Source organism: Osmerus mordax, chromosome 1 (genome assembly GCF_038355195.1).
Source record: "Osmerus mordax isolate fOsmMor3 chromosome 1, fOsmMor3.pri, whole genome shotgun sequence".
In the NCBI taxonomy this organism is placed as follows: Eukaryota; Metazoa; Chordata; class Actinopteri; order Osmeriformes; family Osmeridae; genus Osmerus; species Osmerus mordax.
The window spans coordinates 9,649,728-9,667,672 of record NC_090050.1 but is presented as its reverse complement, the minus strand read 5'-3'; the positions used below and the strand labels follow the sequence as shown (position 1 = coordinate 9,667,672).

General features: G+C 50.1%; 1 protein-coding gene across 2 annotated transcripts in view; it reads right to left on the bottom strand.

Annotated features, from left to right (window-relative positions):
* Positions 1 to 715: 715 nt before the first annotated feature.
* The window catches only part of gnai2b (guanine nucleotide binding protein (G protein), alpha inhibiting activity polypeptide 2b), a 31,102-nt gene continuing 13,872 nt past the window's right edge, over positions 716 to 17,945 (bottom strand). Inside the window, exons 2-9 of one of the 2 annotated variants that reach the window (XM_067258780.1) lie at positions 10,795 to 10,837; positions 10,336 to 10,477; positions 7,171 to 7,331; positions 4,217 to 4,345; positions 2,696 to 2,825; positions 2,286 to 2,439; positions 1,246 to 1,457; positions 716 to 816 (exon numbers count right to left, since the gene is read on the bottom strand). In XM_067258780.1, the coding sequence (XP_067114881.1) occupies positions 1,267 to 1,457; positions 2,286 to 2,439; positions 2,696 to 2,825; positions 4,217 to 4,345; positions 7,171 to 7,331; positions 10,336 to 10,477; positions 10,795 to 10,837 (950 nt within the window). In that variant the 3' untranslated portion in view covers positions 716 to 816; positions 1,246 to 1,266. The remainder of the gene's footprint in view (positions 817 to 1,245; positions 1,458 to 2,285; positions 2,440 to 2,695; positions 2,826 to 4,216; positions 4,346 to 7,170; positions 7,332 to 10,335; positions 10,478 to 10,794; positions 10,838 to 17,945) is intronic. The other variant, XM_067258811.1, reaches the window with a different exon arrangement.

Sequence of the window (17,945 nt, the reverse complement as noted above, 5' to 3'; positions counted from 1 at the left end):
GCAAACTTTGAAATAACAGGTGTAAACAGATATCAAGGCACAAACATACTGTAAAATACTTGGAATAAAGCCAAAAGAGAAGAAATGTTAGGATCATACATATATTAAATATAATTTCAAAAATCTTTAAGATATTATGTTCAAAGTGATACAGTACATTTCTTGTTTTCTTCTCGTAAGACATTATTTAAGGAATGTTACTGTGATTGTGAGGAATACAGACCCACATGTATGGTAATGTCTGGACAGTCATGCAGAACAGATGCGGTATAGTACAGCTACAAATATCAGCTTTGTGTAAACATCCTTAAAAATCCCCTCGAACCATTTTTTGTTCTCCATGCTTATTTGTTTGTATTTTCACTTTTAAAAAAAAGCTTTATGCAATGAAATATTTCCTAAGATGCAACACTAATCTGTTAAAGTAGGTGAATGCATGAATAGAAAATATGTTTATCTAACATTTGATAATACCTTGAAACAATAAAGGAAGAGGAAAATAATGATCAGATTGATTTCAGAGTTGGGAGATCCATAGAAATGTTAACCATAGCCAATTCAATATCTATAATACAAAAGAAGAAAATACACACAAAGATCAAATCAATCATGGGGGGACAGGACATAAGGGTTGGGATTCAGTGATAGTTTGGTTCCCCCCCCCCCCCACACACACTACCCCCCCCCCCCCCCCCCCCCCCCCCACTCAGTCCATTCTTGAGATGTCCTTGATAGAAGCAGGACTCCAGTGCCAGTGCAGTCGGTCATGATGTGTCCTTGTTGTCCTCCAGCAGACTCCAGAACTGCTTCCTGATCCTGGAGGGAGAGACACACAGATCAGCCCGCTGACTCTGACAACAAACCCAGACACCATTATATCATACAGGGCCAATAAGAAGTCTCCGTTTAGTTGAGCACCACTTCAGCATAAAGAGCTCAATAAAGCAAGCTCATTTCAGAGCTCAGTCCCATCTCAGTTAATTGCTGATTCACGACACTAATATTCCTGTTTAATGTCATGTTTAATGTCAGTCATATTTTACGTCTTCAAGATGAGAGCAATCTGATGCAAATGCGTATTTGCCTTGCATGCATACAGATTTAGATTTATTTAGGTGTTTTGGACTCTGTCGCCCTCTATCGTTTCTATTGGGAACTGCACGAGTGAGATCAACATGTATCCATCACATCTGTAGTCAGTCCCCATGACTCCAGAGACACCATATCACAAGGTGGGGTTCTCACCGGTTACAACTGACCAGGCTTCTAGAAGAGTCCGCAGTCCTTCAGGTTGTTCTTGATGATGACGTCGGTGACGGCGTCGAAGACGAACTGCACGTTCTTGGTGTCGGTGGCGCAGGTGAAGTGGGTGTAGATCTCCTTGGTGTCCTTCTTCTTGTTCAGGTCCTCGAACTTGGTCTGGATGTAGCTCGCCGCCTCGTCGTACTTGTTGGCTCCTGGGTGGCGAGAGATCCGAACGTTAGGATCGAATCTTCCCAGTTGTCGTTTCACGACATAAGGGGGAATGCAAACGTAAGCGTTTGATCCCCCCCCTACTTTTGCCCCTCTGTGAAGCACATTGTGTTGCTTCCTGGTATGAAATGCGCTATGGCATAAAGAAAGTTTGATTGTGTGACTACCACTGACAATAGAGTGCTGGCTGTCCCGGTGTATTCAGGGCCTTGTGGAAGAAATTGGGATTTCCTGTGTGCTTACATTGTTCACTAATCAATAGAATTAGTCATTGGATACAAGTTAGTACGTTCTCATGTAAGCTTGCTATTAATAAGAGTATATTGTGTCTATGTGTCAGGGTTAATAGATGTTCGGGGTCAGGAGAAAGTACTGGCTAAACGTTCCTTGTCATGACTACAAGGAGAGCTCCAACTATGAACTCTCTAGTCTGAGAGTTGTCATGTGTTGGGAGCAGTGAATCTCTTTCTCTGACACTGTTGAAACGTCATTACTGCCTGACTGTCACAATCTATGTTTACATTCTTGTGCCCTATAAAAGATGGTCCTCCGGCTTTCAGAGCTGAGAGAGACATGATTGAGACCTAAGCCTGGTGTCGTGTTGTCATTTTATTGTCAGGGGTCTGGTTTTCTCTCCCAATCTGCAGATTGATAATACGTAAAAAATTTTAATACGTTAAAATCCAGAACTCAACTGAACTTAGTCGCTCCGTTTATGAAGAGACGGACAAAACACTTTCTTCATCAGCCCCCTGCGGGAGGGGATCAGCTAGGTGCCGAGGCTTAAGAGTTTGTGAATGAAGGTAGCATACCTGAGTACTCTGGGAAGCAGATGGACAGGGGGCTGTGGGTGATCTTCTCCTCAAACAGGTCCTTCTTGTTGAGGAAGAGGATGATGGAGGTCTCGGTGAACCACTTGTTGTTGCAGATGGAGTCAAACAGCTTCATGCTCTCGTGCATGCGGTTCTGACGGAGAGAGGGGCACCGAGTCACCGCCAAGGACCATTTCACTTGAGATGAGAATTACACATAACGACCACCAGGGGGCAATACGACTCAAAACTCCTAAAATGGGATCTGTGTGTAGCGTCGGGGAAAAGGCTTTCGGGGGAGAAGAAGCCATTCTCCATCATCTCGCTGCGGGAGCTGAGCCAAACGTGTAGCACGCGTACACTGTGTGTGTGTGTGTGTCTGCTTCGGTCGAGCTGTTCTTTGTCCTCACCATCTCCTCGTCCTCCGCCAGCACAAGGTCATAAGCACTCAGCGCCACGCAGAAGATGATGGCCGTGACTCCCTCGAAGCAGTGGATCCACTTCTTCCTCTCGGACCGCTGGCCGCCCACGTCGAACATCCTGCGGGGAGAAAGAAGGGGGGGGGAGGGAGAGGGGGGGGGAACGCACGCAGAGAGCAAGGTTGAGCGGGAGAGGTCGGGGATAATCGATGTGGAGGAGACGGCGCGAGCGGGAGGAGGGAGAACGTGAGGGTGACGTGGCCCTTTTGCATTAACATTTCATTAAGTTACTGAGAGGACAATGGTGGTGGTGGGGGGGGGGGGGGGGGGGTGAGGGGAGGGGGGCTGCATTAGCGGTGCCGTGATGAAGATTCACTGGGCCTGTCGTGACGGGCCAGGCCTCGGCTGGAGGGAGCAGAGAGCAAAGGAAGCCACAGGGGCGGACGAAGGCTTTGTCCTTGTTCCCGGACAAAGGACAAAGGTCGGCCGTCCACACCCAGGTGAGGCGCCCCTGCTGCCCACAGGGACAGAACCTGAACTCCCTACGACGCAAAGAGAGTCTCTTTCCCAGTCACTATCTCCCATGTACCACGCCGAGCATTTTTTTTTTTCCTTTCTAGCTGTGTCATAGTACGATAGTTGTTTCCATAGTTACAGCAACAGGACAGACATACAATGGCCAGATTTTTTATTTTTTTTCCTTCTCATCGATTGTCCCCATGTATTATTCATGGTGGATGTCGGTCGCATGTGACGGAAGGTAAATGTCAGAGCAGGAAGTGAGTTTATCTGGAGACTGGTCCCATCTCTGCTTATCTCAGTGGAGGATCCTCGTTTTATGTGAGGCTGTTTACTCCCGGCAGACCAGACCCTGACTCTTGAGAAACACCCAAGGAGCTACGATCTACTGTACGTGCCTACAGCTCTTATCAGTCAAACCTTGCATCCATGTGTCCCGGAAACGAAACGGATAGTTTCATCCACTAATATAGCGTATACGTTTCTATCTATCTGTGTATCTGTCTGTCCTGATATCTGTATTTCCATCGACAGAGAGCACGAGGACCTTAACACCGGAACACGAACGATCGGATTGGAACCAAACCACGTTAACCCCGTTCAAATACGCTGCCTTCCAACCGCGCATTTACTGCGTGGATTATAGATGAGTTCAGAGTTCAAACCAACGGTCAACAGATCCATGGGGATTTTCAAAACAAATTTCAATGACAGTGTGTTGCACTGCCCCCAGGAGGGCTGTCTCACAGCACAGAGCGCTGAGAGGCAGAGGGGACGAGCTGAGACACACTTCCTGCTCGGCCCGAGACCCTGCACACGTCTTACGCCGACACGAGTCGAGACGCAGAGGGACTAGGTGGGCTTCCGCCCGCCGTAAATTGGCTTTCACCAAAGTGGATTCGGGAAACGCATGGCGTGGGGCAGACGGGAGGACACGCCACCTAAGCGAAGCGTGTCGGCGTTCGGATTGGATAAAATGCTGAGAGCCCTCACTTGAAGTGCAGGTCCTTAAAGGTGAAGTGGGTCTCCACGATGCCGGTGGTCTTGACTCGGGTGCGCAGCACGTCCTGCTGAGAGGGGATGTAGTCGGCTTTGGCTATCCTCTGCAGGTCGTTCAGGTAGCTGTGGAGGACAGGGACACACCGATGACACACACACACACACACAAGCACACACACACACAAGCACACACACACACACACAATCACACGCACGCAAGCACGAATGCATACACGCACGCATTCGCACATTTATTCACCCGCCAACACCCACCGCGATTCTCCACGTCGCACTGCGTGAATTCCACCTAAGTGAGAGTCTCAGTACCCTGTGGGGAAGAATACAATCCTCCTGAATGCTTTTAGTGGGCTGGTGTCTGACAACAATGACAGCATGGCCCGGTCCAGGACAGCTGCTCTAAAAGCAGAGTGTTAGAGTCGTGCTGCTCCATAAATAGCCCTGCTGGACTACCGAGGCGGTGAGCCTGGACCCGATTCTCTCCATGGGTGACTCTCAGAGGACACATCGCTATGGCAACGTGCTTCGGCTTCCCTCTTCCCGCTCCGCTCTAGCGGGTTTTACTTACGGTGTCTTCACATGGAGGACTCGCCTGAGCCTCCTGCTGTGATCCCCGAGCAGTCACTGGGAGCCCACCCACCAATCAGGGCGGGGGGGGGGTGTTTGTGTAGTTTGTGCGATAGACAAATGCGTTCTGCAGAGAAGGGAGACTGGCGTTTTGGAATGGAAGGGAGAAAACAGGACAGAGTAACACGGCGGATATCGCTATTGTGGAAGAAATTGGGATTTCCTGTGTGCTTACATTAATCACTAATCAATAGAACTAGTCATTGGATACTAGTTAGTACGTTTATCATGTAAGCTTGCTATTAATAAGAGTATATTGTGTCTATGTGTCAGGTTAATAGATGTTCGGGGTCAGGAGAAAGTACTGGCTAAATGGTCCTTGTCATGACTACAAGGAGAGCTCCAACTATGAACTCTCTAGTGTGAGAGTTGTCATGTGTTGGGAGCAGTGAATCTTTTTCTCTGAGACTGTTGTAACGTCATTCCTGCCTGACTGTCACAATCTATGTTTACATTCTTGTGCCCTATAAAAGATGGACCTGGTTGAGACCTAAGCTTGGTGTTGTGTTGTCATTTATGGTCAGAAGACTGGTTTTCTCTCCCAATCTGCAGATTGATAAATCCGTATTAAAATCCAGTCACTCCGTTTATGAAGAGACGGACAAAACACTTTCTTCATCACTGTAAAAAAAAAACGACGTAGTTAAGGCGGCAGGCGTGCGTTGCTTAACTGAAAAGTGCTGCCAGGGAACCCTGATAGTCGTGGGGAGGCCGTCTCTACCGCGCACGCCGCTCCAAGCAGGACCCCAGCCCCGCTCCGCTTACATAAGCATGACGTCATCGGCGTTGGAGCGTGTGGACGGCCCAGCCAAGCATCCATGGACGGAGACAAGATGGCTGCACCACAGCTCCTGTGCACTCATGCACGTGATCTCACTAGGGAGGACGCCTGACACTCTAGACATGGAACGAGAGCCAAGCACCGTCGCAGTCCAATACCCGTCAGTACCATCCCCTGAGGTCAGCTCTGCCACGTCGTACGTCACGAGACGCGACCCATCGGATGTGAACCCAGGTGGCTGTCGATAGACGGACCGCAGAGATTCCGTGCTAGCTAGATTAATAATCCCTTGGCCGTGTGCTGAGGCGCTGTCTTGTATAACACCGTACGTTCCTGCTTGGCTCCAGAAACTCATCAATGGTTTGTCTGCCTGTCTGCCTGTCTGTCTGCCTGCCTGCCTGCCTGCCTGCTTGCCTTGGCAAATGTTAAAGCAACTTGATAACAGCAGAATGGAGAAGGAGATGAGAGGAGAGGAGGGGAAAGGGAGGGGAGGACAGAAGAGCAGAGGAGAGGAGGGGAAAGGGAGGGGAGGACAGAAGAGCAGAGGAGAGGAGTGGAGCAAAGAGGGCCGCCTAGCTTCAGGCTTCTCTATTTGATCAATAAAAAATTGAACAATACAGTGTGTAGAATATAATAAACGACTGCAATAACGGAGTGTCCATATGGCAACCTGGCCATGGATATTAAACAGGCCTGATTAAACCTGATAGCACACTGACAAGCAATCTATCAGTCCCAACCCCACCGTGTGGTAAACACCTGGCGCTCCGCAGTCAAACCTAACAATCAATTAATTCTCTTCATGCTTTTACACTGTCGTTAAAAAAAGGGAAATTGTGCAGCCATGGCAATTCGTGAACCTGTGTTCGAAAGATACTTGGCTCGTTCCCCGGCTTAAATGAAAAGGTAAAAATGGCTGATGAGAAAGAGAGGAGATTTAGCTGGAGGTTTTACCGTTAGTCCCCGGGCAACATTTACATTTATAGTGGTGAGTCGCCGAGCGAGGGGAGGGAAGGTATACGCGGGAGGAGGGAAAGGAGGGAGATGGATGTTATTGAGTCACCGAGCGTACTGCTTCCTTCAAAGAGGTTACATTGAAAGTCATGGCTCCCAGTCAGCCTATAACATTTAGTCATTTAGCAGACGCTCTTATCCAGAGCGACTTACAGTAAGTACAGGGACATTCCCCCCGAGGCAGGTAGGGTGAAGTGCCTTGCCCAAGGACACAACGTCATTTGGTTGGCATAGCCGGGAATCGAACTAGCAACCTTCTGATTACTAGCCCGATTCCCTCACCACTCAGCCATCTGACTCCCCAAGGGGGAGCATGTCTGAAAGTCAGGGCAACACGTCATTCGAAACCCTACAGCATACCAGTACCACCCTCAAACCACACCGAGGCCTCTGGGGGTTCGTGACCTACGGCAGCCGACACACGGCTAGGTGTTCTAATCCCTGTGGGGAATCATGCACACAGCCGTCACAACATGCCGCGCCAGTGAACACACACACACACACTCACTATGCGGCCGAGTCGTTCAGCTGGTACTCGCGGGAGCGCGTGAAGCAGCCCTGCACCCCGCTGTCGGCCCACAGTCGCTGGATGACGTTGGACAGCTCCTCGGGCAGGATGCCCTGCTCCTCAGCAGCCGCGGACAGGGCGAACAGCTGGCGCGCGTCGTCCTGCAGGGGGCGGCGTGGCGGAACGGCGGCGTTATGAGGAGAGACAATCCAAAACGTTAAGAGGTCATGCCCGATTCTCAGGTCACTGTTACAGGCACACACACCAATCTAAGCTTGCACTGAGAGTGTCAACGCCCCCTCCAGGTCTTGATTCAACTGTAAAAGACACAGCATGTATGTTAGAAGTGACGGATGTGGCTCTCCAGAGTGAATTTAGTGAAGGGCCCATGTTGAATCGTTGTCAAAACATGTTATCCCCATGGTCTAATAAGAAGAAGCAATCTCCACCGTTCAAACGGCTGGTGAGGCAAATATATGGTTGAAGTGGCTGGAAGCTTGGCTAACTCATAAATAATGTAGGCTGGTAATAAAGTCAGTGGTAGCATGGAGAACCCCCTTGGGAAATAGTCTCATTCTCCTCCATCCATCTGTACTGGAATTAGACGGGGAACAAACAGGATAATAGGGTGGGGGTCAGTCCTGTTACAGCCCGGTCACTGCTAGGATAATGAGCTGTGGTCACACATACACAGTTGTAAACACGGCACACATGACCACACACACACACCATTCCACGGAAACATTCCTATCCAGAGAATGTAGAGCATTCTGTCTCCTATGTCAAAAAGCTAGACAAAATGAGAGTGATATAGAGTTTTGCAGGAATGTTTAATACGAAATGGAGAAGCCAGGGAAATGACACAGCATATGGAGATTCCATATTCTTGTTCTGTGCATCATCCCTGGGCATGGGATAATGATGACTCACTCAGCCCGTTCTGGGCACCAATATGTGTGTGGGTGTGTGTGCGTGCGTGTGTGTGTGTGTGCGTGTGTGTGTGTGTGTGAAGGAGTGGGGGAAGGGCTGTGTGTATAGTATGTGTAGGTGTTTTTGTGTCAGTGGGGGGGGGGGGGGGCTGTGTCTTTGTGTGTGAGTGTATATGTGCGAGAGAGGTTCTGTATGTGAAGGAAAGGCTGGATGTGTGTACAATCTCTGTGTATAGGAGCTGTGTGGTGTATATGGTTGGATTTCAGTAGCAGTGAGCTACTTCAGTGAGTTCAAGACTGAGTGTGTAGCATTATCTGCACTGACATGAGAGCAGTACCTATCCGTCTTCCCTTTATAACAGCCCAGCTAATTATGACATACACATCTTCTGCACACGCACTCTTGTGGTTGATGATACCCACAAATGGGTTCACACTCTCAGACCACAGACTGTGGCTGAGAAGAGTGCACAAACAACACTGCTGCCTCATTTAATGACGTGTGTGTGTGTGTGTTTTTGTATGCCTGTGTATGTAGATTGTCTTTGTGCAGGCGCGTGTGTGTGTGTGTGTGGGCATATATAAATCTTCCTGCGTGGCAGTCTGGTGTTGACGCAACATGGAACGAGAGAGACATGAAGAAATCCAATTCCATCCTTAGCAGTCTGTGTCACAATTCCAGGTGCTCCCAGGACCTTGTCTGGGAGACGGGGAATTCATTTCGAGGTGTTGCCTACGCTGCAGAAAACTGCAAGAGGCAGAGGAGACGTGTTTCTTTGTGTCCTGCCAGCAGCTTTAAATAAACCAATTCCAATAAACAACCCGCAGTAGGTTGACACCATCCTGCACGACGCTCCTTAATCAGGGCCTCTCCCGCTCTCCTCCCTCTCTGTCTCTATCTGTCTCTATCTATGGGAGGGATCTCGACACAGATGTTGCTCTTTTCATCATGGCACATTGTGTCACAGCACTCTAACCCTCTGTGCAGCGGCGTGCCGCGGCGCTGTTGAGTCACGCGACCATCTTTTCGCTACTCCCGTCTGAATTGGAGAAATACAGTGCATCATCTGACACCCCTGAAGTGGAGTAAATGCACAGTGTGTTGCTAAGTGGATACGAGGGAGACTAGAAGCATACAGCATAATATATATTTTCTGGAAATACTTGGTGTTTTTTTTACGCAAATGTTTTTTTTTTATATATATTGTGCGCAGAACTAATGTTCGGCATGGTGTGCATGGTGTTCGTTGATTTGTTGCTCAACCTTATGTTCTTCAACAACACCCATTACAAGGAAACTGCCATCGGTTCACTCTGAACTGGCTGAAGTTCACAGACAAGCCCCGTTTTGTCATAGCAGGCAAAGTAATACTGGGGTGATAATTGCTTCTATGGGGAAAGGAAGCCACAGGAGGAATTGGTGTCGTTGGGTTGGGTGGTGTCATAGGCGTGAACAGCAGCCTGTGGGGTTCTTAATAGGTGTGGTCCTAGGTCAGACACAGTATAGTTAACAAGAACCCCACCATGTTTCACGCTCTTATTTTCAGCACAATGATGAAGATACCAAATGACGTCAGTCAGCAGATTAGGGTCCTCAGGGGGGCAGGAAAATATGTCTGGATTTTTTCTTTTTTTGGACTATAAACTTGTTTGTTTGGAATTGAAGTCTCGGATGACACCATTCTAAGCATGCTCTGGTTTTATGACAATGGCGAATGCCACAGAAAACTATCAGGTAAGGTTGTGGTGCTATAACATGGGCCTTTGTGAAATTAAGATGCCGATGTAGTTTTTATTTGATTTATTCTTGCCATCTTTGTTTTCCATGAGTTGGAAAGCCACTGACAAGCTTATGGAGGACAATGATGAGCAAAAAGCAGGGTCATCAAGTCACTTCTGACTGAAAAGCATTTCTCATTAAGACCACATCATTAAGACCATCACTGGACCCTGTGGGAGAGATCATTTCCTGGGACCACTTTGCTTCTTTCAAGGTACAGTATAGGTTCAATTATTGGATGGTTATTTATCATTGCAGTACGTTGAGTTAAATAAGGTCAAGCAATCCATAGATTGATTGAGAAACATCTGTGTGCATTTACAACAAGAATGGGAAGAACCCTCTGCGAGGGTAGCAACTGAACTATGGGTGAAAGCACAGGTTTGTAAGGCTGTTTGTGCTAAATCGACTGCTTCTGTGTGTGTGTGTGTGTGTGTGTGTGTGTGCGAGTCTTACCGCCCGAGCAGGGTCGCTGTACTCGATCTTGAGGTTGGTCATGGCTTTGGCGATGGCCATGATGGATTGGATGGTGTTGCTGAAGACCACAGCTCTGTACTGCTTGCACTCGTCCTCTGAGTAGCCGTCCTCGTGGATGATCCTGAGTAGACACGCAGCACCACACGCTGAGCTCAGGTGGCTCAGTAGATCTCAGTTCTCACTTCAGTAGGCAGTAGATGCTAGGTATTCAACGGGGCAGGAGCGGCACACTCAAGTAACAAGCCACCTACACCACACAGTCGATCAACATAGACCCGAGAGGCGAACGCCTTTTAAAAAAGGGTCAAACCCGCTCGACGCTCAGCGTGGCTGTCTGAATGCCAGGCGGGTTCCCTTTCACCTTGGCAAGGACAGCTGCACGGAAATACCCGGGGAGGAAAGGAGAGGAGATGCAGAGATCCCCCCAGTGTTACTCACTTCATCTGCTTCACGATGGTGCTCTTCCCCGACTCTCCGGCCCCTGCGGGGAAGCAGAAAAAAAAACACGGATCAGAGGTGCATCTGCGCGTCGCACGCCACTGTCTCTCGGGGGGTTCGTGCGAGAGAGAGAGAGCATACGTGCGTGTCTGCATGCGTGTGTACACAGTAACAGGGCTGAACTCGGGGGTGGGGGGGGGGCTCCGCTGTCATCGACCTCAGACGACCTCCCGGCCCGTGACCCGCTCTCTCTGGAGCGGGCCCACTTTGTTTATCGTCGATGTTTGTTTCCTGTTTATTGTTGTTTTTCCCGTGAGGAGGACATGTTGTGCAGTGTCATGGGAAGAACACCACGGCATTCCCCTCTTACACCCTGGCTTGGGGTGTCACTGGGAGAGAGAGGAGCAGTCTGCACATGGGGGTGTTCTCTCCCAAGGTCGGTCATCATCCACATCGATTCTCTCCTGAACGTAATGCATCTTGTAAACACTCCACTTAAAGCCCACTCGTCAGAGGAGTGGAGAGGAGGTCAAATGTACATCGGTTTGTTTGTTTTACCGCACAGGTCCACTGACACGCTCAGATGAACTACATACTGTTTCTCCACTATTTCTCCACGAGTGTCACTCGTTTTGTGAATTCCGGTATTTCGCTCGTTCCGTGTCGGACTTTTCAGCGAGTGTGCTTCAGAGGACGGAACATGAGTCTCCCAGTATATCTGTGCCTGTCTGATCAGTGGCATGCCGGCCGGCCCTGGTCCACTGATCCGCCCCGCCCAGGCCTGTCAGCAGGCATCAGAGCGTCACACAGACAGCACACAGCCCCACAGAGACACGCCGGCCAGACCTGCAGCACTCTGGCACTGTCAACACCTCGAAGCACTCAACACACACATACAGGAACAGGAACTGGAACAGGGGGAGGACAGGAGGGAGGGAGGGAGGGAGGGAGGGAGGGAGGGAGGGAGGGAGGGAGGGAGGGAGGGAGGGAGGGAGGGAGGGAGGGAGGGAGGGAGGGAGGGAGGGAGGGAGGGAGGGAGGGAGGGAGGGAGGGAGGGAGGGAGGGAGGGAGGGAGGGAGGGAGGGAGGGAGGGAGGGAGGGAGGGAGGGAGGGAGGGAGAGGGAGGGAGGGACAGATTGAAATGGCAGAACCACCTTATGACAATCTGGCATTTAAACTGCTCTTTAATGGTCCTTAACACTAATAATATTTACATTCACATAGCACCTAGCAACCTAGCCTGACTCAACTGGCTACCTATCATTCGGTTGCATCATTGCCCGTCCTCACAAGATCCAGGGGTAAATAACAGCATGACAGTGTAATAGGTCTTCCCTACACTTAAAACTGTCTGCCTCCACCCAGATAAACACATCGAGTAGACTGAGGCATAACATGGGGGATGGAAAGTGACCTGTAAACACTCTTCTCTATAGGGAGGGTTAGGGGAAGAATAGGAAGCTGTGCACACACATTCCATGAAGGTCACCTTCCTGACTAGAATCCATCCATGAATATTTCAAGGACAGGGACAGTGGGTGAAGCTTGTGAACCACAGGAACACATTCTCTTTCTGAGCTCGGGCTGGCGTCAGATAGTGTGACTCTGAGATCCAAACGGACAGTACTGAATGTGGACTAAATCTTTGTTGCTTTAAAGGTCATTACAGAATCCTGTCTCTGTACATTTTGAAGCCAGAACCAATACTGACTTTGGAACTCAAATAAAAGGGCTTTGGAAACAGATGTGTGTTTTTGGAAACAGATGTGTGTTAGATAGTGAACATCATTAGGAAATGGAAAAGAAGAGAAGGGAGAGGTACAACGATCGTCGGCTCTGTGAGGAGCACCCCCCCTGACCAATCACAACAAGCACAGGCACACTGAGCCCACCCCCTGACCAATCACAACAAGCACAGGCACACTGAGCCCCACCCTCACAGGTGGCCTGGTCTAACCTGCTTCATCCCCCTCCTGACGGCTCATCAGACCCTGTGCCAATTCTTCGGAGGACAACACAAAACACAAAAGCAGCCAAGTGCCCCATTATGTATTCAGGTGTGCAGTTCAGTCAGTTTACTACCCGGCTCAACAAAGCCTGACAGGAAAAGAGGAGGACGTCTGTCTGGTTTGGCTCCACACAAGATCCAATCTACTACAGCTGGCCGGGCTGTTATCACAGTTTTATGGGTGTCCTAAATACAGCCTCACAAAGACTGGAGGGCGGGACCTCTCGTTAAAGCCATTAGCACCCTGACAGAAGTGTTTGGACTTCTCAAAGGAGAACAACATCTCCACGAGGATGAGATGAATCCTTCATCCATCCAAGACAAGCAAAGTGTCGGCCTCCCGAAGCAGCAGTGGTACAGCAGCAAACACACCGAAAATGGGCGTTGGGATTCACAAAGCAAGTGAACCAAGGATGGATCGGGGCCTGCTTAACGGTTCATCTGGTCATTTGGTCACCTTCATTCACAGATACAGTCCTGGACAGATATAGAACAGGAAGATCAAACAGAGTAGCTCCAGTCTGTTTCCAACCATTCAGAGCAGCACCAAAAGGGATGAGCACAAACCGCCCTTGTCAAAGCACGTGCCGCCGTGTTTTTCTCCGTGCTTCATTCAACATACACAATCAGTTGTGTGTGTTTGCGACGTGTGCGTGGTGTGTGTGTGTGTGTGTGTGGTGTGTCTGTGTGGTGATTGGTTCTAACCGAGAGGGATGGGACAGCGGTGAGTGCTGATCAAGAGCATCACAAAGGTCCCTCTTGTGTGCTGCCCTGGTCACAGGGACAAGCTTGTTCTGTTCAGTGTCATTAAGGCCATTTAGGACAGTATCAGACCCGAGAGTGAATTTCGGGCAATTAGCAAAGAGAGAAAGAAGGGGGGGAGGGGAGAGAAGGGGAGAGGAGGGGGGGGGGTGAGGGACAGAGAGGTGAGGGACAGAGAGAAGGCGAGGGGTAAAGGAAGAGAGAGGGACAGAAAGAGAGCTAGAAAGGGAAGAGAGAGAGAGAGAGAGAGAGAGAGAGAGAGAGAGGGAAGAGAGAGGGAGGGGGGGGGGCAAATGGCAAATAGAAGGAGAGAAAGAGGAGAGTGTTCTGCTGGCGATCGCTCCTCCTCCTCCTCATCATTCAGGGGATCGCTCCCCCGTGGCTGGACAACCCCCCCCCCCCCCCCCATGGCTAGGCTAACTCAACAGGCCTTCCTCCCCCGCTGAGCCCACAAAGCCCCTCTTGTATCTCTGATGAGATAGCCCTTTGAACTGTCCTTCCTCTACCCCCCCCCCCCCTCCCTCCGCACACACAGACACACGTGACGTGGCCAGAGTTACAACAGGTCCCCTCCCAAGGCTCTCTCATGTCTTATTCCTCGGGAATAACCGCCAACGGTAGCATACTCTATCACACGAGACACCGTGGCCCTGTGACAGTGGAACGCTGAACGGCGAACCATGCATCTTGTGTGTGTGGCAGCAGGCTGTGATAGACTACCGTGTCTGTAATGGAGATGGATGGAGGGGCTCTCAGTCTTATTCTTTCCCTGTAAGTGACACTGTCCCTGGGCTGGGCCGGATCGGCACAGCTATAATTACAGTAGAGCTGCAGTGTCAGGATCGGTCGGATTCCCGGGACGCAGATTCACTTTGAAGTGCAAAAACCTTGCCAACTCCAGGGGCTAGACGGAGACCGGAGATCCGAGAACTTCCGAGAGGAACAGAGCTGGGCGGAGAAGACGCAGAAGGGGAGAGAGTTGGTTAATGACATGGGGAGAGAGGATGGACACCGGGGTGAAGGGGTTCAAAGCAATTGAGGGCGGTGGAGTGGGATGGAATTGGAGAAATGCTAAGAAAAACACATGAAAAGAGATGAGATTACATTTCACACGTTCAAATGGAATCAGCACCGCCGACTCTTTGATCCAAAGCGACTCCCGCGTGACCCATTCAGAGTGTAGAGGATCACGAATCAGAAGTGATTCGTCATCGAATTCACAAAGTGATTCACCAGTCATGTCGCAAATGTACCGCAGCTCAGCTAAAACCTGCGGCGAACAAACCCCCCCCCCCCCCCCCCAAATACAGACAGGAGACGAGGAGAGAGAAGACAAGGGACCCAACTTTGGCGTCGGAGCCGTCCCTACTCAACGCGTCGCACGGGCGACGAGCTTGTTGTCGCCGTCCTCCCTCCCCGCTTCGGCTCCGTCTGCAGCTGGAAGCTGTGACACGCTGGGCTACATCCCACCGCACTGCGGGAAAGAACCAACTCTTGTTAGAGAGGGTCTCCAGGGTCTCCCTCCCGCCCCCTCTCCCTCCCTCCCCTTTGTCTCCGGATCTCTCTCTGTCTTTCCCTGAGAGAGGCCTGTTCCCCCACGTGGAGCACCTTTTTCACCCGATGCCCCACTAAGCGAACCCGTTAATGTCATTAGCACAGAAGTGCTCTTGTAATTACAGCACTGGGGAATGGGAGGGAGGTTTATTTCGACGGCTTCATTCGTGTGTGTGGGCGTGTGCGTGCGTGCGCGCAGGATAGTTGAACAGAGGGAGGGGGAGAGGTGGACTCCTGAAGTCCTGTGCTGACTCTTTAAAACCAATGTTCAAAGAGGAAGCAACAGACGCAAGTCAAGTTTGCTGAGGCAGGCATGTTCGACTTCCAGTCATGTCGGATGAAAGTGGAGAGAGAGAGAGAGAGAGAGAGAGAGAGAGAGAGAGAGAGAGAGAGAGAGAGAGAGAGAGAGAGAGAGAGAGAGAGAGAGAGAGAGAGAGAGAGAGAGAGAGAGAGAGAGAGAGAGAGAGAGAGAGTGTGAGCAAGAGCTAGGCAGCCAGACAGTGCAGGTGTGTTTGATCCATCCCCTGCACCGGCCTGTTGAGTGGTCATTAACCTCGCTGAAAGGAAGAAGCCCTGCAGGACCTCAACTGCCATTGGGAAGTGACTAACTGAGGCAGACCTATCTGTAATGAGATCCAGAGTTTCATGTGCCAGTCTCACTGAATCTCCCTTTCCTCGTTTCACAGCTAATGGTTAATAGCTAATCGCTAAGGACAGGCTGTTCCACAGCCAATGGGCTGAGAAGCTAAGTGTGGCATCGTAATTGCACACAGACACACGGCAGACAGGAGAACAGCCCCAGATGCCTGGTAAAGGAATGAGAAAGGAAAGTTAACAGAATAATAATAATCATCATCATCATTCATACAGTCTTGTGATTGAGGTGTCTTGCCAGCGCAATTTTTTTATTCGTCCTCTGTTCAGTCAGAGAGTGTGGTGGCACTGCTATCCTCTCTCCTCTAGTTTCTGCCAGCCTTAAATAACAGCGGAGGAAACACAAGCAGGCTCACTCACGGAGCAACAGGGATTCACGCTGAAAACAAAAGCTCCGGGTCATCTTAAGGTGACGCTAAACACTGGTATTTTTCCATTCTGGGGAAGCACTGCCTCATTCTACAAACAACAATCTCCCTTTAGCCCATCCCAAGGTGTTAGTCTTTGTCCTGACCAAAGTGTTGTGTTCTCCTAGCAGGCTGAGAAAGCCCAGGTGTCAGTCGGTGGTGAACTGGAGGCGGTGGAGCCTCAGGTTCCCTGGCCTCGTGCGGAGCCCCGGCTTACATTTACATTTAGTCATTTAGCAGACGCTCTTATCCAGAGCGACTTACAGTAAGTACAGGTACATTCCCCCCGAGGCAAGTAGGGTGAAGTGCCTTGCCCAAGGACACAACGTCAGTTGGCATGACCGGGAATCGAACTGGCAACCTTTGGATTACTAGCCCGATTCCCTCACCGCTCAGCCACCTGACTCCCTGTCGGCTTCCACAGCCAAGATGAAGCTCTCCACTCCCACTCCACTCCCACTGCATTCGCGAGTCCTCAGGGAGTTGTCGGCCCGCATGCGCTCTCCAATGCTCGGATAAGAATGCTCGGATAAGTGCCCGTCTCTCGATTGTCTCTATTGGGCGAGTTAGGGAGCGAGTTTGTTTCGCTGCAGGCCCTACCTGTCTGTGGAGCTGTGATCTGGTTATAGTGGGACAGACCAAATGTCAAAGGGTTGTGTAACCGTGGCTTCCTCTGCTGGGGGTGGGCAACACAACTGGAGGAGAAGGTCCTAGGAAACACACCTTATGCTGTTCTATCTATTAGTTGTGTAGACAACGGTATGTGAAATACAAGGTGAAATGCTCAAAATGTCTCTGTGTCTCCCATGCACACATTTCCTCTCCATTGAAAATTCACACCCCTCTGCCTCTTCACTCGAGGTGTCTCTCCCCTACAGAGCAGACAAGCAAATCAATCCCATCACTCACCTCTATCAAACACACACACACACACTCTGCTTTCCAGAGTTCAGTTTGGAACACTCAAGCATTTCTAAAAGCCCCCCCAAATCATCTGCATGGCATCCTCCAATTCCAATCGCCGTGACACCAAACCCACCCACAGTTTCATGCTGCGACACATCTCAGCATTTGCCAGCCTCCCCAGCGGTCTATTGTCTGACACACTGCCCCGAGTGGCTCATCGAGCTGGCTGTGACACGATCTAGCCTTCCACCCCCCCCCCCCCCCCCCACGCACGCACGCACACACCCCCACCAAACCCGTCACGACTGTGCACATCCAACTAGCTATTACGGCTAATAAAGGCTAACCTTCGTGACACTGAACAAGACATACAACAATGACAGTGAAACTAGCTGCAGCTCGGGGGCGTAGACACAAGGAGAGGTTAACACTAGCAGGCATGACTATTTTCGAAGCAGGTATAGCTGTAGATGGAGTCGCACCCCCCAACTCCGCTGACCTATACTCAGGTGGATATAATTGTATCTGACAAGATAGGAAATCCGTGTATAGCTGGGACCCAAAAAAAAAAAAAGGTTTTCACACCGAAATGTCAGGAAACGTTGTCTTCCTTTTTCAGTGACAGAATGAAGAAACAGAGCAACACACAGTAGAAAGGTGCTTGGTTGTTACGGAAAATGCCGCGATGTCAAACAAAACTATCTTGTAAACATATCTCCAGTGAGTTTAGCCTCTTGAAAGGTCTCGAAGACTTTGCTGTGTACATACTGTTCATTGTCAGAGAAGCAAAATGAGAGCTAAACTTTCTCAAAGGAATGCAGGGAGCCTAGGTCACAAACTCCACACTCCACAACTAGGAC